Genomic DNA, 19,603 nt, shown 5'->3' with positions numbered 1-19,603 from the left:
CACCAGGTTGGTGCAATTCATTATCAGGTAGAACAGAAAACCAGCAGCAATCCGGACCTCGTCGGGACAGAGTCCCCTGTAGTAGAATATTGGAACAATGAAAATAAACTGAACACACACACACACACACAGACACACACACAGAGTTCCCAGCAGACTCACGTCATGGCCTGGTAGATGGACTCGATGCCGTAGCGCATGGCGAATTCATCTATGATATCCTGCAGCACCTCATCGAAGTAGACCTTCCACGCATCGTCTCCATAGGCAACAGGCACCTTCACCACCCCCTGACCCACCACGTCAGTAGAGTAATGGAACATGTTCTGCAGAGGGAGACAAACAGCTTCCGTATCCGTTTCTATGCTGTGTGTGTATAAACATACAACGTGGTACAGTGTGTGTTACTTAGTGCAGGCTGGTGTACTGAATGGGGTACGAGGTGTGTTACCTAGTGTAGGCTGGTGTACTGAATGGGGTGTGTTACCTAGTGTAGGCTGGTGTACTGAATGGGGTGTGTTACCTAGTGTAGGCTGGTGTACTGAATGGGGTACGGGGTGTGTTACCTAGTGCAGGCTGGTGTACTGAATGGGGTACGGGGTGTGTTACCTAGTGTAGGCTGGTGTACTGAATGGGGTACGGGGTGTGTTACCTAGTGCAGGCTGGTGTACTGAATGGGGTACGGGGTGTGTTACCTAGTGTAGGCTGGTGTACTGAATGGGGTGGGGTGTTTACCTAGTGTAGGCTGGTGTACTGAATGGGGTGTGTTACCTAGTGTAGGCTGTGTTACCCTAGTGCAGGCTGGTGTACTGAATGGGGTACGGGGTGTGTTACCTAGTGTAGGCTGGTGTACTGAATGGGGTACGGGGTGTGTTACCTAGAGCAGGCTGGTGTACTGAATGGGGTACGGGGTGTGTTACCTAGTGCAGGCTGGTGTACTGAATGGGGTACGGGGTGTGTTACCTAGTGTAGGCTGGTGTACTGAATGGGGTACGGGGTGTGTTACCTAGTGCAGGCTGGTGTACTGAATGGGGTACAGTGTGTGTTACCTAGTGCAGGCTGGTGTACTGAATGGGGTACGGGGTGTGTTACCTAGTGCAGGCTGGTGTACTGAATGGGGTACGGGGTGTGTTACCTAGTGTAGGCTGGTGTACTGAATGGGGTGTGTTACCTAGTGTAGGCTGGTGTACTGAATGGGGTACGGGGTGTGTTACCTAGTGCAGGCTGGTGTACTGAATGGGGTACGGGGTGTGTTACCTAGTGTAGGCTGGTGTACTGAATGGGGTACGGGGTGTGTTACCTAGTGCAGGCTGGTGTACTGAATGGGGTACGGGGTGTGTTACCTAGTGTAGGCTGGTGTACTGAATGGGGTACGGGGTGTGTTACCTAGTGCAGGCTGGTGTACTGAATGGGGTACGGGGTGTGTTACCTAGTGTAGGCTGGTGTACTGAATGGGGTACGGGGTGTGTTACCTAGTGCAGGCTGGTGTACTGAATGGGGTACGGGGTGTGTTACCTAGTGTAGGCTGGTGTACTGAATGGGGTGTGTTACCTAGTGTAGGCTGGTGTACTGAATGGGGTACGGGGTGTGTTACCTAGTGCAGGCTGGTGTACTGAATGGGGTACGGGGTGTGTTACCTAGTGTAGGCTGGTGTACTGAATGGGGTACGGGGTGTGTTACCTAGTGCAGGCTGGTGTACTGAATGGGGTACGGGGTGTGTTACCTAGTGTAGGCTGGTGTACTGAATGGGGTACGGGGTGTGTTACCTAGTGTAGGCTGGTGTACTGAATGGGGTACGGGGTGTGTTACCTAGTGCAGGCTGGTGTACTGAATGGGGTACGGGGTGTGTTACCTAGTGCAGGCTGGTGTACTGAATGGGGTGGGGTGTGTTACCTAGTGTAGGCTGGTGTACTGAATGGGGTACGGGGTGTGTTACCTAGTGTAGGCTGGTGTACTGAATGGGGTACGGGGTGTGTTACCTAGTGCAGGCTGGTGTACTGAATGGGGTACAGTGTGTGTTACCTAGTGCAGGCTGGTGTACTGAATGGGGTACGGGGTGTGTTACCTAGTGCAGGCTGGTGTACTGAATGGGGTACGGGGTGTGTTACCTAGTGTAGGCTGGTGTACTGAATGGGGTGTGTTTACCTAGTGTAGGCTGGTGTACTGAATGGGGTACGGGGTGTGTTACCTAGTGCAGGCTGGTGTACTGAATGGGGTACGGGGTGTGTTACCTAGTGTAGGCTGGTGTACTGAATGGGGTACGGGGTGTGTTACCTAGTGCAGGCTGGTGTACTGAATGGGGTGTAGGCTGGTGTAATGAATGGGGTACCTAGGGGTGTGTTACCTAGTGTAGGCTGGTGTACTGAATGGGGTACGGGGTGTTTACCTAGTGCAGGCTGGTGTACTGAATGGGGTGGGGTGTGTTACCTAGTGTAGGCTGGTGTACTGAATGGGGTGTGTTACCTAGTGTAGGCTGGTGTACTGAATGGGGTACGGGGTGTGTTACCTAGTGCAGGCTGGTGTACTGAATGGGGTACGGGGTGTGTTACCTAGTGTAGGCTGGTGTACTGAATGGGGTACCTAGGGGCTGTGTTACCCTAGTGCAGGCTGGTGTACTGAATGGGGTACGGGGTGTGTTACCTAGTGTAGGCTGGTGTACTGAATGGGGTACGGGTGTGTTACCTAGTGTAGGCTGGTGTACTGAATGGGGTGTGTTACCTAGTGCAGGCTGGTGTACTGAATGGGGTACTGAACAGGGTGTGTTACCTAGTGCAGGCTGGTGTACTGAATGGGGTACGGGGTGTGTTACCTAGTGCAGGCTGGTGTACTGAATGGGGTGTGTTACCTAGTGTAGGCTGGTGTACTGAATGGGGTGGGGTGTGTTACCTAGTGCAGGCTGGTGTACTGAATGGGGTACGGGGTGTGTTACCTAGTGTAGGCTGGTGTACTGAATGGGGGTGTACTGTTACCTAGTGTAGGCTGGTGTACTGAATGGGGGCTACGGGGTGTGTTACCTAGTGCAGGCTGGTGTACTGAATGGGGTACCTCATGGGGTGTGTTACCTAGTGTAGGCTGGTGTACTGAACAGGGTGTGTTTACCTAGTGTAGGCTGGTGTACTGAACAGGGTGTGTTACCTAGTGTAGGCTGGTGTACTGAACAGGGTGTGTTACCTAGTGTAGGCTGGTGTACTGAATGGGTACATGTGTGTTACCTCATGCAGGCTGGTGTACTGAACAGGGTGTGTTACCTAGTGTAGGCTGGTGTACTGAACAGGGTGTGTTACCTAGTGTAGGCTGGTGTACTGAATGTGGTTACCTATGTGTGTTGAACAGGGTGTGTGTTACCTCATGCAGGCTGGTGTACTGAACAGGGTGTGTGTTACCTAGTGTAGGCTGGTGTAATGAACAGGGTGTGTTACCTGAACAGTGTAGGCTGGTGTACTGAACAGGGTGTGTTACCTAGTGTAGGCTGGTGTACTGAACAGGGTGTGTTACCTAGTGTAGGCTGGTGTACTGAATGTGGTACATGTGTGTTACCTCATGCAGGCTGGTGTACTGAACAGGGTGTGTTACCTAGTGTAGGCTGGTGTACTGAACAGGGTGTGTTACCTAGTGTAGGCTGGTGTACTGAATGTGGTACATGTGTGTTACCTCATGCAGGCTGGTGTACTGAACAGGGTGTGTTACCTCATGTAGGCTGGTGTACTGAACAGGGTGTGTTACCTCATGCAGGCTGGTGTACTGAACAGGGTGTGTGTTACCTAGTGTAGGCTGGTGTACTGAACAGGGTGTGTTACCTCATGTAGGCTGGTGTACTGAACAGGGTGTGTTACCTCATGTAGGCTGGTGTACTGAACAGGGTGTGTTACCTCATGTAGGCTGGTGTACTGAACAGGGTGTGTTACCTCATGTAGGCTGGTGTACTGAACAGGGTGTGTTACCTCATGTAGGCTGGTGTACTGAACAGGGTGTGTTACCTAGTGTAGGCTGGTGTACTGAACAGGGTGTGTGTTACCTCATGTAGGCTGGTGTACTGAACAGGGTGTGTTACCTCATGTAGGCTGGTGTACTGAACAGGGTGTGTTTACCTCATGTAGGCTGGTGTACTGAACAGGGTGTGTGTTACCTCATGTAGGCTGGTGTACTGAACAGGGTGTGTTACCTCATGTAGGCTGGTGTACTGAACAGGGTGTGTGTTACCTCATGTAGGCTGGTGTACTGAACAGGGTGTGTGTTACCTCATGTAGGCTGGTGTACTGAACAGGGTGTGTGTTACCTAGTGTAGGCTGGTGTACTGAACAGGGTGTGTGTTACCTCATGTAGGCTGGTGTACTGAACAGGGTGTGTTACCTCATGTAGGCTGGTGTACTGAACAGGGTGTGTGTTACCTCATGTAGGCTGGTGTACTGAACAGGGTGTGTGTTACCTCATGTAGGCTGGTGTACTGAACAGGGTGTGTGTTACCTCATGTAGGCTGGTGTACTGAACAGGGTGTGTGTTACCTCATGTAGGCTGGTGTACTGAACGTGGTACGGAGCTACTTTCTCCTCCCCTTCAATCTCCACACTGATCTGTAACCTGATGGCCCCAGACACTGCTGACTTATCAGTCCTCTTCTCTGTAGGGAGAGACACACAGATACACACTGTCAGATACAGACACACACTGTCAGATACAGACAGACAGTTACAGACAGACAGACAGACAGACAGACAGACAGACAGACAGACAGACAGACAGACAGACAGACAGACAGACAGACAGACAGACAGACAGACAAATGCATGCAGACAGACAGATATGCAGACAGATAGACTGAACAGAAAGACAGAGACACACAGTCCAGTTCAAGGTGAATGATGACAGACAGCTCTGTGTGGTAAATGGCAGATGTTTCTTTGTATAAAGGCCTACTGTAGCTCTGATTGGCTATAGCGCACCGGTCTGTGTGGTAAATGGCTTGTTTGTATAAATCCTACTGTAGCTCTGATTGGCTATAGCGCACCGGTCTGTGTGGTAAATGGCTTGTTTCTTTGTATAAATCTCTACTGTAGCTCTGATTGGCTATAGCGCACCGGTCTGTGTGGTAAATGGCTTGTTTGTATAAAGGCCTACTGTAGCTCTGATTGGCTATAGCGCACCGGTCTGTGTGGACTCCGGTCCTGGACGAGACAGATGGTTTTATTAGGTTTTATTTACTGCAGTGTTTATTGATTGTCCAAACACCACAGCAACAATCCCACTCTATATTGCTATAGAATTCTCCCAAATGCCTTAGTATACGTTATTCCCACACATTCTAAGAATTTATGAAAACGTGAAGATGACCATATCTAAGTGGTCGCTTGTCAGAAAATATTTTTATTTTTATTTTCTTCCTGGGGTGTAAATGAACAGATTTGAATAAGATTTGTCAGTTCCTGTTAAAATAGCGAAGAAGAATATAACTGAACTTGGTTGACCATGCACCACACACATGCACACTTACACACACGCACGTGCGCACACACACACGCGCCACACATACACACGCACGCACACATGCGCCACACATACATACAAACACACACACATACACAAAAAACACACACACACACGCACGCACACATACACACACACACACACACGCACAAAGACACACACACACACACACACACAGACCTCCTACAAAAACACACACACACACACACGCACACACAGACCTCCTACAAAAAAGACACACACACGCACGCACACATACACACACACACACAGACACACAGACCTCCTCCAAAAAACACACAGAGTGGAAAGGTATGTGACTCCGTACCCAGGTTGTACCAGACGTCCATCTCTCCGCTGAGTGTTCTGACCTCGATGATGCTCTGACCCAGGAAGTCATCTGACTCCCTCTTCAGACGCTGTTTCACCCTGGACTTGATGTCATCATCCTCGTCCCAAACACGCAGCTTGATGCGGTCCGACGTGTTGTGGCACTCGCTGAAGAGGAGCAGGGGAGATTAACCGTTATTTTATTAGACTGTTCATTAACAACTGACAATTTATGACTCAAATTTCACTGATATCGACACACATAGGAGGAGAGGGGAGAGAAAGGAGATGGAGTGTAAAGAGGAGGAGGAGGGTGAAGAGGAGGAGGAGGGTGAAGAGGAGGAGGAGGGTATAAAGAGGAGGAGGAGTGTAAAGAGGAGGAGGAGGGTGAAGAGGAGGAGGAGGGTGAAGAGGAGGAGGAGGGTATAAAGAGGAGGAGGAGTGTAAAGAGGAGGAGGAGGGTGAAGAGGAGGAGGAGGGTGAAGAGGAGGAGGAGGGTATAAAGAGGAGGAGGAGTGTAAAGAGGAGGAGGAGGGTGAAGAGGAGGAGGAGGGTATAAAGAGGAGGAGGAGTGTAAAGAGGAGGAGGAGGGTGAAGAGGAGGAGGAGGGTAAAGAGGAGGAGGGAGTAAAGAGGAGGAGGAGGGTAAAGAGGAGGAGGAGGGTAAAGAGGATGAGGGAGTGAAGAGGAGGAGGAGGGTAAAGAGGAGGAGGGAGTAAAGAGGAGGAGGAGGGTAAAGAGGAGGAGGAGGGTAAAGAGGATGGGGAGTGAAGAGGAGGAGGAGGGTAAAGAGGAGGAGGAGGGTGAAGAGGAGGAGGAGGGTAAAGAGGATGAGGGAGTAAAGAGGAGGAGGAGGGTAAAGAGGAGGAGGAGGGTAAAGAGGAGGAGGGAGTGAAGAGGAGGAGGAGGGTAAAGAGGAGGAGGAGGGTGAAGAGGAGGAGGAGGGTAAAGAGGAGGAGGAGGGTGAAGAGGAGGAGGAGGGTAAAGAGGATGAGGGAGTAAAGAGGATGAGGAGGGTAAAGAGGAGGAGGAGGGTAAAGAGGAGGAGGAGGAGTAAAGAGGAGGAGGAGGGTAAAGAGGAGGATGGTAAAGAGGAGGAGGAGGGTAAAGAGGATGAGGGAGTAAAGAGGATGAGGAGGGTAAAGAGGAGGAGGAGGGTAAAGAGGAGGAGGAGTGTAAAGAGGAGGAGGAGTGTAAAGAGGAGGAGGAGGGTGAAGAGGAGGAGGAGGGTAAAGAGGAGGATGGTAAAGAGGAGGTTGAAGAGGAGGAGGGAAGGGAGAATGTGAAGAGGAGGAGGATGAAGAAGAGGAGGGTAAAGAAGAGGATGGTAAAGAGGAGCAGGGTGAAGAGGAGGATGAAGAGGAGGAGGGAAGGGAGAATGTGAAGAGGAGGAGGATGAAGAAGAGGAGGGTAAAGAGAGAAGGTATGAGAAGCCTTACAAGTTGAACTTCTCCTCCCACACAGGGTTGAGGTTTCCATATATGGTCTTGGTTCTCTTCTTCGTCTTCCCCACCTGAATGGTCACGTAGGGATCACTGGAGCCAGTCCTGTCTTTAGCCTGGAGACCCTGAGCACTGACAACTAGCACGCACGCACGCACGCACGCACGCACACACACACACACACACACACACACACACACACACACACACACACACACACACACACACACACACACACACACACGTTATTTCACATTTGATGAAAAGGCAATGACAGACATAGACGTCCATGGCATAAACACACACAGAATGTGACCTCACCATGTGACCTCACCATGTGACCTCACCATGTGACTCACCGTTCAGCAAAACTACAGCAAATTATTGAATGAGTCATCGTCACTGCTGATGTTATAAACCCATTTCTCAACAATTGATTTAAAGTCCATGTACAATCCCACTGAAAACTCTGTGTTTTGGTCATATGAATAAAATCCCACTGAATACTCTGTGTTTTGGTCATATGAATAAAATCCCACTGAATAATCTGTGTTTTGGTCATATGAATAAAATCCCACTGAATACTCTGTGTTTTGGTCATATGAATAAAATCCCACTGAATACTCTGTGTTTTGGTCATATGAATAAAATCCCACTGAATACTCTGTGTTTTGGTCATATGAATTAAAATCCCACTGAATACTCTGTGTTTTGGTCATATGAATTAAAATCCCACTGAATACTCTGTGTTTTGGTCATATGAATTAAAATCCCACTGAATACTCTGTGTTTTGGTCATATGAATAAAATCCCACTGAATACTATGTGTTTTGGTCATATGAATAAAATCCCACTGAATACTATGTGTTTTGGTCATATGAATAAAATAACACTGAATAATCTGTGTTTTGGTCATATGAATTAAAATCCCACTGAATACTCTGTGTTTTGGTCATATGAATAAAATCCCACTGAATACTCTGTGTTTTGGTCATATGAATAAAATCCCACTGAATACTCTGTGTTTTGGTCATATGAATTAAAATCCCACTGAATACTCTGTGTTTTGGTCATATGAATTAAAATCCCACTGAATACTCTGTGTTTTGGTCATATGAATAAAATCCCACTGAATACTATGTGTTTTGGTCATATGAATAAAATAACACTGAATAATCTGTGTTTTGGTCATATGAATTAAAATCCCACTGAATACTCTGTGTTTTGGTCATATGAATTAAAATCCCACTGAATACTATGTGTTTTGGTCATATGAATAAAATAACTCCTAGAATCCTAGAAAAATACAAAATATTATATTCTAGCTTCAATTCATTATTCCATTGAAGTACATATAACCGCAGAGATAGAATGATTCATGCACAAAGCCCCCCTCCCAGAGTCCTTTGCTGTTGGCATCCCGGGAGGTAAGAGGAGAAACGCTGTGAGTGGAGAAACGCTTAAAGCCATGTTGATAAGGATGGAATAAACGCGTTGCAAACCCTTTCATTTAGACCCATAAACAAACAACATTTAGACCCATAAACAGACAACATTTAGACGATAAATAAACAAACCACAAAACAAACATGATTTAGGGAGTTTTTCCTAGCCACCGTGCTTCTACACCTGCATTGCTGGCTGTTTGGGGTTTTAGGCTGGGTTTCTGTACAGCACTTTGAGATATCAAAGTATACAAAAATATTTAAAAAAAATATATATATATACAACAAAAATATCTAGTTAACAGAAGAAAGGAAGACAAAATAAGGACAAAAGAAGGACAGAAGAAAAGGAAAGAAAGAGGACAACAAAGTGAAACAGTCAGCACTTCTATTGCAACTTCGTATTTCGTCGTCCTAACGTAGTCTACACTGCTATCTGCCCAGCAGCTAGCCAGCTAGCAAACGTCCACCGTCTACCGAATAGCAGCACTGTAGAAACTATTACACTCAACTGAACGACTTGATTAGTGTAGTGTTAGCTAGCTACATAGTTGTCTTTGCTGTCTTCGTATCCAAGATAATTGTGTAGTTTAGAGCGTGTAGTCTTAGAGTGATTATCTTAATTTACCGAGGTTAGCTAGCCAGCTATTTGTCGTCCTTAACGTAGGAGACACTGCTAGCTAGCCAACAGCTAGCCAACGTCTACTGAATAGAACTTCCGCACTCAACAACCCGGTCGCATTCCGCTTCGCTCCACAGGTAGTATCACATTTTCATTTCATTTCATTACAGCACAACGGTTTGATTTGTTTGATCGTAGCTAGCTACATAGCTAGCTACATAGCCGGAGTGTATCAAAGATAATTGTGTAGTCTAGAGCGATTTTCTAGGTTAGCTAGCCAGCTATTGTCGTTCTTTTAACGCAACGTAACGTAATCAACACTGCTAGCTAGCCAGCTAGCCCCGAATAGCAGCACTGTAGAAACTATTACACTCAACGGGACGACTTGATTAGTGTAGTGTCAACAACGCAGCCACTGCCAGCTAGCCTACAAAGTCAACAACGCAGCCACTGCCAGCTAGCCTACTTCAGCAGTACTGTATCATTTTAATCATTTTAGTCAATAAGATTCTTGCTACGTAAGGATGAACTTTCTGAACATTCGAGACGTGTAGTCCACTTGTCATTCCAATCTCCTTGCATTAGCTGTAGCCTGTCAACTATGTGTCTGTCTATCCCTGTTATCTCCTCTCTGCACAGACCATACAAACGCTCCACACCGCGGGCCGCGGACCTAATCTGGTGGTCCCAGCGCGCACGACCCACGTGGAGTTCCAGGTCTCCGGTAGCCTCTGGAACTGCCGATCTGCGGCCAACAAGGCAGAGTTCATCTCAGCCTATGCCTCCCTCCAGTCCCTCGACTTCTTGGCACTGACGGAAACATGGATCACCACAGATAACACTGCTACTCCTACTGCTCTCTCTTCGTCCGCCCACGTGTTCTCGCACACCCCGAGAGCTTCTGGTCAGCGGGGTGGTGGCACCGGATCCTCATCTCTCCCAAGTGGTCATTCTCTCTTTCTCCCCTTACCCATCTGTCTATCGCCTCCTTTGAATTTCATGCTGTCACAGTTACCAGCCCTTTCAAGCTTAACATCCTTATCATTTATCGCCCTCCAGGTCCCCTCGGAGAGTTCATCAATGAGCTTGATGTCTTGATAAGCTCCTTTCCTGAGGACGGCTCACCTCTCACAGTTCTGGGCGACTTTAACCTCCCCACGTCTACCTTTGACTCATTCCTCTCTGCCTCCTTCTTTCCACTCCTTTCCTCTTTTGACCTCACCCTCTCACCTTCCCCCCTACTCACAAGGCAGGCAATACGCTCGACCTCATCTTTACTAGATGCTGTTCTTCCACTAACCTCATTGCAACTCCTCCAAGTCTCCGACCACTACCTTATATCCTTTTCCCTCTCGCTCTCATCCAACACTTCCCACACTGCCACTACTCGGATGGTATCGCGCCGTCCCAACCTTCGCTCTCTCTCCCCCCGCTACTCTCTCCTCTTCCATCCTATCATCTCTTCCCTCTGCTCAAACCTTCTCCAACCTATCTCCTGATTCTGCCTCCTCAACCCTCCTCTCTTCCCTTTCTGCATCCTTTGACTCTCTATGTCCCCTATCTTCCAGGCCGGCTCGGTCCCCCCTCCCGCTCCGTGGCTCGACGACTCATTGCGAGCTCACAGAACAGGGCTCCGGGCAGCCGAGCGGAAATGGAGGAAAACTCGCCTCCCTGCGGACCTGGCATCCTTTCGCTCCCTCCTCTCTACATTTTCCTCCTCTGTCTCTGCTGCTAAAGCCACTTTCTACCACTCTAAATTCCAAGCATCTGCCTCTAACCCTAGGAAGCTCTTTGCCACCTTCTCCTCCCTCCTGAATCCTCCTCCCCCCTCCCCCTCCTCCCTCTCTGCAGATGACTTCGTCAACCATTTTGAAAAGAAGGTCGACGACATCCGATCCTCGTTTGCTAAGTCAAACGACACCGCTGGTTCTGCTCACACTGCCCTACCCTGTGCTCTGACCTCTTTCTCCCCTCTCTCTCAGATGAAATCTCGCGTCTTGTGACGGCCGGCCGCCCAACAACCTGCCCGCTCGACCCTATCCCCTCCTCTCTTCTCCAGACCATTTCCGGAGACCTTCTCCCTTACCTCACCTCGCTCATCAACTCATCCCTGACCGCTGGCTACGTCCCTTCCGTCTTCAAGAGAGCGAGAGTTGCACCCCTTCTGAAAAAACCTACACTCGATCCCTCCGATGTCAACAACTACAGACCAGTATCCCTTCTTTCTTTTCTCTCCAAAACTCTTGAACGTGCCGTCCTTGGCCAGCTCTCCCGCTATCTCTCTCAGAATGACCTTCTTGATCCAAATCAGTCAGGTTTCAAGACTAGTCATTCAACTGAGACTGCTCTTCTCTGTATCACGGAGGCGCTCCGCACTGCTAAAGCTAACTCTCTCTCCTCTGCTCTCATCCTTCTAGACCTATCGGCTGCCTTCGATACTGTGAACCATCAGATCCTCCTCTCCACCCTCTCCGAGTTGGGCATCTCCGGCGCGGCCCACGCTTGGATTGCGTCCTATCTGACAGGTCGCTCCTACCAGGTGGCGTGGCGAGAATCTGTCTCCTCACCACGCGCTCTCACCACTGGTGTCCCCCAGGGCTCTGTTCTAGGCCCTCTCCTATTCTCGCTATACACCAAGTCACTTGGCTCTGTCATAACCTCACATGGTCTCTCCTATCATTGCTATGCAGACGACACACAATTAATCTTCTCCTTTCCCCCTTCTGATGACCAGGTGGCGAATCGCATCTCTGCATGTCTGGCAGACATATCAGTGTGGATGACGGATCACCACCTCAAGCTGAACCTCGGCAAGACGGAGCTGCTCTTCCTCCCGGGAAGGACTGCCCGTTCCATGATCTCGCCATCACGGTTGACAACTCCATTGTGTCCTCCTCCCAGAGCGCTAAGAACCTTGGCGTGATCCTGGACAACACCCTGTCGTTCTCAACTAACATCAAGGCGGTGGCCCGTTCCTGTAGGTTCATGCTCTACAACATCCGCAGAGTACGACCCTGCCTCACACAGGAAGCGGCGCAGGTCCTAATCCAGGCACTTGTCATCTCCCGTCTGGATTACTGCAACTCGCTGTTGGCTGGGCTCCCTGCCTGTGCCATTAAACCCCTACAACTCATCCAGAACGCCGCAGCCCGTCTGGTGTTCAACCTTCCCAAGTTCTCTCACGTCACCCCGCTCCTCCGCTCTCTCCACTGGCTTCCAGTTGAAGCTCGCATCCGCTACAAGACCATGGTGCTTGCCTACGGAGCTGTGAGGGGAACGGCACCTCAGTACCTCCAGGCTCTGATCAGGCCCTACACCCAAACAATGGCACTGCGTTCATCCACCTCTGGCCTGCTCGCCTCCCTACCACTGAGGAAGTACAGTTCCCGCTCAGCCCAGTCAAAACTGTTCGCTGCTCTGGCTCCCCATGGTGGAACACACTCCCTCACGACGCCAGGACAGCGGAGTCAATCACCACCTTCCGGAGACACCTGAAACCCCACCTCTTTTAGGAATACCTAGGATAGGATAAAGTAATCCTTCTCACCCCCCCCCGAAGATTTAGATGCACTATTGTAAAGTGGCTGTTCCACTGGATGTCATAAGGTGAATGCACCAATTTGTAAGTCGCTCTGGATAAGAGCGTCTGCTAAATGACTTAAATGTAAATGTAAATGATATCAGCTGATGTACGAAGGGCTATACAAATAAAATTTGATTGATTGATTGATTTATTTCAGTAACCTGTCTAATCTGTGCAGTGATATCAAATCACTATGATGTTGTTAGTCACCCAGCCTTTAAAAGATCTGTGATTTCCTCCCTATCTAAGACCAAGCAGTAGCAGGCTTTGCTCAGCAGGAGAACACAATAAACGGTTGCTATTTCAACTGTGGTAACTTCACTGCAATTAAATGTAACAATCTATTACATTTGGTTGATCATCAGGCAGTTGGTTGAAAACCACTTGAAGGTCCAAAACACTGTAGATTGTACAATAGTTGGGCGTTATTATGGGTATCTGAGTCATGGGCTGTTACAATCGCTTACCCATTCAGAGACCTGGTTAAAAAGTGCTTTGCAATAATAATGTCATATCTACCACCAACTACACCGTGTGACCAGAGGCACCAACTACACCGCCCACTACACCGTGTGACAGAGGCACCCACTACACTGTGTGACAGAGGCACCCAGTACACCCGTGTGACAGAGGCACCAACTACACCGTGTGACAGAGGCACCCACTACACAGTGTGACAGAGGCACCAACTACACCACCCACTACACCGTTTGACAGAGGCACCCACTACACCGTGTGACAGAGGCACCAACTACACCGTGTGACAGAGGCACCAACTACACCACCCACTACACCGTGTGACAGAGGCACCAACTACACCACCCACTACACCGTGTGACAGAGGCACCAACTACACCATGTGACAGAGGCACCAACTACACCATGTGACAGAGGCACCAACTACACCGTATGACAGAGGCACCCACTACACCGTGTGACAGAGGCACCAACTACACCACCCACTACACCGTGTGACAGAGGCACCCACTACACCATGTGACAGAGGCACCAACTACACCGTGTGACAGAGGCACCAACTACACCGTGTGACAGAGGCACCAACTACACCACCCACTACACCGTGTGACAGAGGCACCAACTACACCACCCACTACACCATGTGACAGAGGCACCAACTACACCGTGTGACAGAGGCACCAACTACACCACCCACTACACCGTGTGACAGAGGCACCAACTACACCATGTGACAGAGGCACCAACTACACCATGTGGCAGAGGCACCAACTACACCGTATGACAGAGGCACCAACTACACCGTGTGACAGAGGCACCAACTACACCACCCACTACACAGTGTGACAGAGGCACCAACTACACCACCCACTACACCATGTGACAGAGGCACCAACTACACCGTGTGACAGAGGCACCAACTACACCACCCACTACACCGTGTGACAGAGGCACCAACTACACCACCAACTACACCGTGTGACAGAGGCACCCACTACACTGTCTTGTCAACTTAAACAGCTAAAGTAAAAATGAGCTACATGGACACCTTGCATGATAATTCTTATAAAGTGAGATCTATGGCCTCCTGGGTGGCGCAGGGTCTCAGCTGTGCCACCAGAGACCCTGGGTTCATGCCCAGGCTCTGTCGTAACCGGTTGCGACCGGGAGGTCCGTGGGGCAACGCACAATTGGCCTAGTGCCGTCCGGGTTAGGGAGGGCTTGGCCGGTAGGGATATTGTCTCATCGCGCACTAGCGACTCATGTGGCGGGCCGGGCGCAGTACGCGCTAACCAAGGTTGCCAGGTGCACGGTGTTTCCTCTGACACATTGGTGCGGCTGGCTTCCGGGTTGGATGCGCGCTGTTAAGAAGCAGTGCGGCTTGGTTGGGTTGTGTATCGGAGGACGCATGACTTTCAACCTTCATCTCTCTCGAGCCCGTACGGGAGTTGTAGCGATGAGACAAGATAGTAGCTACTAAAAACAATTGGGTACCACGAAATTGGGGAGAAAACGGGGTAAAAATTCAACAAAAATAAAAAATTCAAAAATAAAGTGAGATCTGGCCATTTCAACAGAGGTGATTCTACTCGCTGGTTAGGTGTGATGATCGTTCCCATGGAAATGCCAGCATGATGTCAGAGGTTTTCATGGTAACACTAGTGGCCATGACGGCGTGATGCGACTGGTTTTTAAGGGAGAGCAACCGCAGGTCATTCTGGCCTCTGGAACTTGGTCAAAGTGGTGGGTCACAGATGGTCACACTAATGATCAGGGTAGCATCATTGTAAGAATGGATAGCTGGAGCCGTCTGAGCGGTTGACTTCGGAACCCTCAGGGTAGCATCATTGTAAGAATGGATAGCTGGACTCTAGTTTCACTAAGCGGTGCTGTGAGGTGTGGTGTAGTACAGTGTTACAGTGTGGTTAGGGCTGTGGTGTAGTACAGTGTTACAGTGTGGTTAGGGCTGTGGTGTAGTACAGTGTTACAGTGTGGTTAGGGCTGTGGTGGTCATGAGGTGTGGTGTAGTACAGTGTTACAGTGTGGTTAGGGCTGTGGTGTAGTACAGTGTTACAGTGTGGTTAGGGCTGTGGTGTAGTACAGTGTTACAGTGTGGTTAGGGCTGTGGTGGTCATGAGGTGTGGTGTAGTACAGTGTTACAGTGTGGTTAGGGCTGTGGTGTAGTACAGTGTTACAGTGTGGTTAGGGCTGTGGTGTAGTACAGTGTTACAGTGTGGTTAGGGCTGTGGTGTAGTACAGTGTTACAGTGTGGTTAGGGCTGTGGTGTAGTACAGTGTTACAGTGTGGTTAGGGCTGTGGTGGTCATGAGGTGTGGTGTAGTACAGTGTTACAGTGTGGTTAGGGCTGTGGTGTAGTACAGTGTTACAGTGTGGTTAGGGCTGTGGTGGTCATGAGGTGTGGTGTAGTACAGTGTTACAGTGTGGTTAGGGCTGTGGTGTAGTACAGTGTTACAGTGTGGTTAGGGCTGTGGTGTAGTACAGTGTTACAGTGTGGTTAGGGCTGTGGTGTAGTACAGTGTTACAGTGTGGTTAGGGCTGTGGTGTAGTACAGTGTTACAGTGTGGTTAGGGCTGTGGTGTAGTACAGTGTTACAGTGTGGTTTGGGGCTGTGGTGTAGTACAGTGTTACAGTGTGGTTAGGGCTGTAGTGTAGTACAGTGTTACAGTGTGGTTAGGGGCTGTGGTGTAGTACAGTGTTACAGTGTGGTTAGGGCTGTGGTGTAGTACAGTGTTACAGTGTGGTTAGGGCTGTAGTGTAGTACAGTGTTACAGTGTGGTTAGGGCTGTGGTGTAGTACAGTGTTACAGTGTGGTTAGGGCTGTGGTGTAGTACAGTGTTACAGTGTGGTTAGGGCTGTGGTGTAGTACAGTGTTACAGTGTGGTTAGGGCTGTGGTGTAGTACAGTGTTACAGTGTGGTTAGGGCTGTGGTGGTCATGAGGTGTGGTGTAGTACAGTGTTACAGTGTGGTTAGGGCTGTGGTGTAGTACAGTGTTACAGTGTGGTTAGGGCTGTGGTGTAGTACAGTGTTACAGTGTGGTTAGGGCTGTGGTGTAGTACAGTGTTACAGTGTGGTTAGGGCTGTGGTGTAGTATTGTTACAGTGTGGTTAGGGCTGTGGTGTAGTACAGTGTTACAGTGTGGTTAGGGGCTGTGGTGTAGTACAGTGTTACAGTGTGGTTAGGGGCTGTGGTGTAGTACAGTGTTACAGTGAGGTTAGGGCTGTGGTGTAGTACAGTGTTACAGTGTGGTTAGGGCTGTGGTGTAGTACAGTGTTACAGTGTGGTTAGGGCTGTGGTGTAGTACAGTGTTACAGTGTGGTTAGGGCTGTGGTGTAGTACAGTGTTACAGTGTGGTTAGGGCTGTGGTGGTCATGAGGTGTGGTGTAGTACAGTGTTACAGTGTGGTTAGGGCTGTGGTTTAGTACAGTGTTACAGTGTGGTTAGGGCTGTGGTGGTCATGAGGTGTGGTGTAGTACAGTGTTACAGTGTGGTTAGGGCTGTGGTGTAGTACAGTGTTACAGTGTGGTTAGGGCTGTGGTGTAGTACAGTGTTACAGTGTGGTTAGGGCTGTGGTGGTCATGAGGTGTGGTGTAGTACAGTGTTACAGTGTGGTTAGGGCTGTGGTGTAGTACAGTGTTACAGTGTGGTTAGGGCTGTGGTGTAGTACAGTGTTACAGTGGGTTAGGGCTGTGGTGTAGTACAGTGTTACAGTGTGGTTAGGGCTGTGGTGTAGTACAGTGTTACAGTGTGGTTAGGGCTGTGGTGTACAGTGTTACAGTGTGGTTAGGGCTGTGGTGTAGCATCAGTGTGTTAGGGCTGTGGTGTAGTACAGTGTTACAGTGTGATTAGGGCTGTGGTGCCAGTGTTACAGTGTGGTTAGGGCTGTGGTGTAGTACAGTGTTACAGTGTGGTTAGCGCTGTGGTGTAGTACAGTGTTACAGTGTGGTTAGGGCTGTGGTGTAGTACAGTGTTACAGTGTGGTTAGGGCTGTGGTGTAGTACAGTGTTACAGTGTGGTTAGGGCTGTCTGTAGTACAGTGTTACAGTGTGGTTAGGGCTGTGGTGTAGTACAGTGTTACAGTGTGGTTAGGGCTGTAGTGTAGTACAGTGTTACAGTGTGGTTAGGGCTGTGGTGTAGTACAGTGTTACAGTGTGGTTAGGGCTGTAGTGTAGTACAGTGTTACAGTGTGGTTAGGGCTGTGGTGTAGTACAGTGTTACAGTGTGGTTAGGGCTGTAGTGTAGTACAGTGTTACAGTGTGGTTAGGGCTGTGGTGTAGTACAGTGTTACAGTGTGGTTAGGGCTGTAGTGTAGTACAGTGTTACAGTGTGGTTAGGGCTGTGGTGTAGTACAGTGTTACAGTGTGGTTAGGGCTGTGGTGGTCATGAGGTGTGGTGTAGTACAGTGTTACAGTGTGGTTAGGGCTGTGGTGTAGTACAGTGTTACAGTGTGGTTAGGGCTGTGGTGGTCATGAGGTGTGGTGTAGTACAGTGTTACAGTGTGGTTAGGGCTGTGGTGGTCATGAGGTGTGGTGTAGTACAGTGTTACAGTGTGGTTAGGGCTGTGGTGTAGTACAGTGTTACAGTGTGGTTAGGGCTGTGGTGTAGTACAGTGTTACAGTGTGGTTAGGGCTGTGGTGTAGTACAGTGTTACAGTGTTTAGCGCTGTGGTGTAGTACAGTGTTACAGTGTGGTTAGGGCTGTGGTGTAGTACAGTGTTACAGTGTGGTTAGGGCTGTGGTGTAGTACAGTGTTACAGTGTGGTTAGGGCTGTGGTGTAGTACAGTGTTACAGTGTGGTTAGGGCTGTGGTGTAGTACAGTGTTACAGTGTGGTTAGGGCTGTAGTGTAGTACAGTGTTACAGTGTGGTTAGGGCTGTGGTGTAGTACAGTGTTACAGTGTGGTTAGGGCTGTAGTGTAGTACAGTGTTACAGTGTGGTTAGGGGCTGTGGTGTAGTACAGTGTTACAGTGTGGTTAGGGCTGTGGTGTAGTACAGTGTTACAGTGTGGTTAGGGGCTGTGGTGTAGTACAGTGTTACAGTGTGGTTAGGGCTGTAGTGTAGTACAGTGTTACAGTGTGGTTAGGGCTGTGGTGTAGTACAGTGTTACAGTGTGGTTAGGGCTGTAGTGTAGTACAGTGTTACAGTGTGGTTAGGGCTGTGGTGTAGTACAGTGTTACAGTGTGGTTAGGGCTGTGGTGGTCATGAGGTGTGGTGTAGTACAGTGTTACAGTGTGGTTAGGGCTGTGGTGTAGTACAGTGTTACAGTGTTGTTAGGGCTGTGGTGGTCATGAGGTGTGGTGTAGTACAGTGTTACAGTGTGGTTAGGGCTGTGGTGGTCATGAGGTGTGGTGTAGTACAGTGTTACAGTGTGGTTAGGGCTGTGGTGTAGTACAGTGTTACAGTGTGGTTAGGGCTGTGGTGTAGTACAGTGTTACAGTGTGGTTAGGGCTGTGGTGTAGTACAGTGTTACAGTGTGGTTAGGGCTGTGGTGTAGTACAGTGTTACAGTGTGGTTAGGGCTGTGGTGTAGTACAGTGTTACAGTGTGGTTAGGGCTGTGGTGTAGTACAGTGTTACAGTGTGGTTAGGGCTGTGGTGTAGTACAGTGTTACAGTGTGGTTAGGGCTGTGGTGTAGTACAGTGTTACAGTGTGGTTAGGGCTGTGGTGTAGTACAGTGTTACAGTGTGGTTAGGGCTGTGGTGTAGTACAGTGTTACAGTGTGGTTAGGGCTGTGGTGTAGTACAGTGTTACAGTGTGGTTAGGGCTGTGGTGTAGTACAGTGTTACAGTGTGGTTAGGGCTGTGGTGTAGTACAGTGTTACAGTGTGGTTAGGGGCTGTGGTGTAGTACAGTGTTACAGTGTGGTTAGGGCTGTGGTGTAGTACAGTGTTACAGTGTGGTTAGGGCTGTGGTGTAGTACAGTGTTACAGTGTGGTTAGGGCTGTGGTGTAGTACAGTGTTACAGTGTGGTTAGGGCTGTGGTGTAGTACAGTGTTACAGTGTGGTTAGGGCTGTGGTGTAGTACAGTGTTACAGTGTGGTTAGGGCTGTGGTGTAGTACAGTGTTACAGTGTGGTTAGGGCTGTGGTGGTCATGAGGTGTGGTGTAGTACAGTGTTACAGTGTGGTTAGGGCTGTGGTGTACAGTGTTACAGTGTGGTTAGGGCTGTGGTGGTCATGAGGTGTGGTGTAGTACAGTGTTACAGTGTGG

At 49.3% G+C, this 19,603-nt stretch overlaps 1 protein-coding gene and 1 long non-coding RNA gene across 10 annotated transcripts in view; both read right to left on the bottom strand.

Annotated features, from left to right (window-relative positions):
* Positions 1-19,603, bottom strand: part of LOC118377850 (protein unc-13 homolog B-like) — a 135,911-nt gene that overhangs the window by 72,802 nt on the left and 43,506 nt on the right. Inside the window, exons 8-11 of the mRNA XM_052479557.1 lie at positions 7,250-7,391; positions 5,810-5,979; positions 4,503-4,618; positions 163-326 (exon numbers count right to left, since the gene is read on the bottom strand). Coding sequence (XP_052335517.1) covers positions 163-326; positions 4,503-4,618; positions 5,810-5,979; positions 7,250-7,391 — 592 coding nt within the window. The remainder of the gene's footprint in view (positions 1-162; positions 327-4,502; positions 4,619-5,809; positions 5,980-7,249; positions 7,392-19,603) is intronic.
* Positions 353-2,571, bottom strand: LOC127911797 (uncharacterized). 9 transcript variants are annotated; one of them, XR_008079397.1, is made up of 6 exons: positions 2,428-2,571; positions 2,146-2,231; positions 2,066-2,108; positions 1,552-1,766; positions 1,172-1,515; positions 353-695 (listed from the first exon to the last, which is right to left on the bottom strand). It is a non-coding gene; the product is annotated as an uncharacterized LOC127911797 (long non-coding RNA). The 9 variants fall into 9 exon arrangements; XR_008079401.1 differs by lacking the exon at positions 353-695 and adding an exon at positions 829-1,135; XR_008079395.1 differs by lacking the exon at positions 353-695 and having other exon boundaries at positions 829-1,515.

The sequence above is a fragment of the Oncorhynchus keta genome, chromosome 25 (genome assembly GCF_023373465.1).
Source record: "Oncorhynchus keta strain PuntledgeMale-10-30-2019 chromosome 25, Oket_V2, whole genome shotgun sequence".
Taxonomy (NCBI): domain Eukaryota; kingdom Metazoa; phylum Chordata; class Actinopteri; order Salmoniformes; family Salmonidae; genus Oncorhynchus; species Oncorhynchus keta.
Note: the sequence above shows the minus strand (reverse complement) of the source record. Positions and strands in the feature narration are given on the sequence as shown.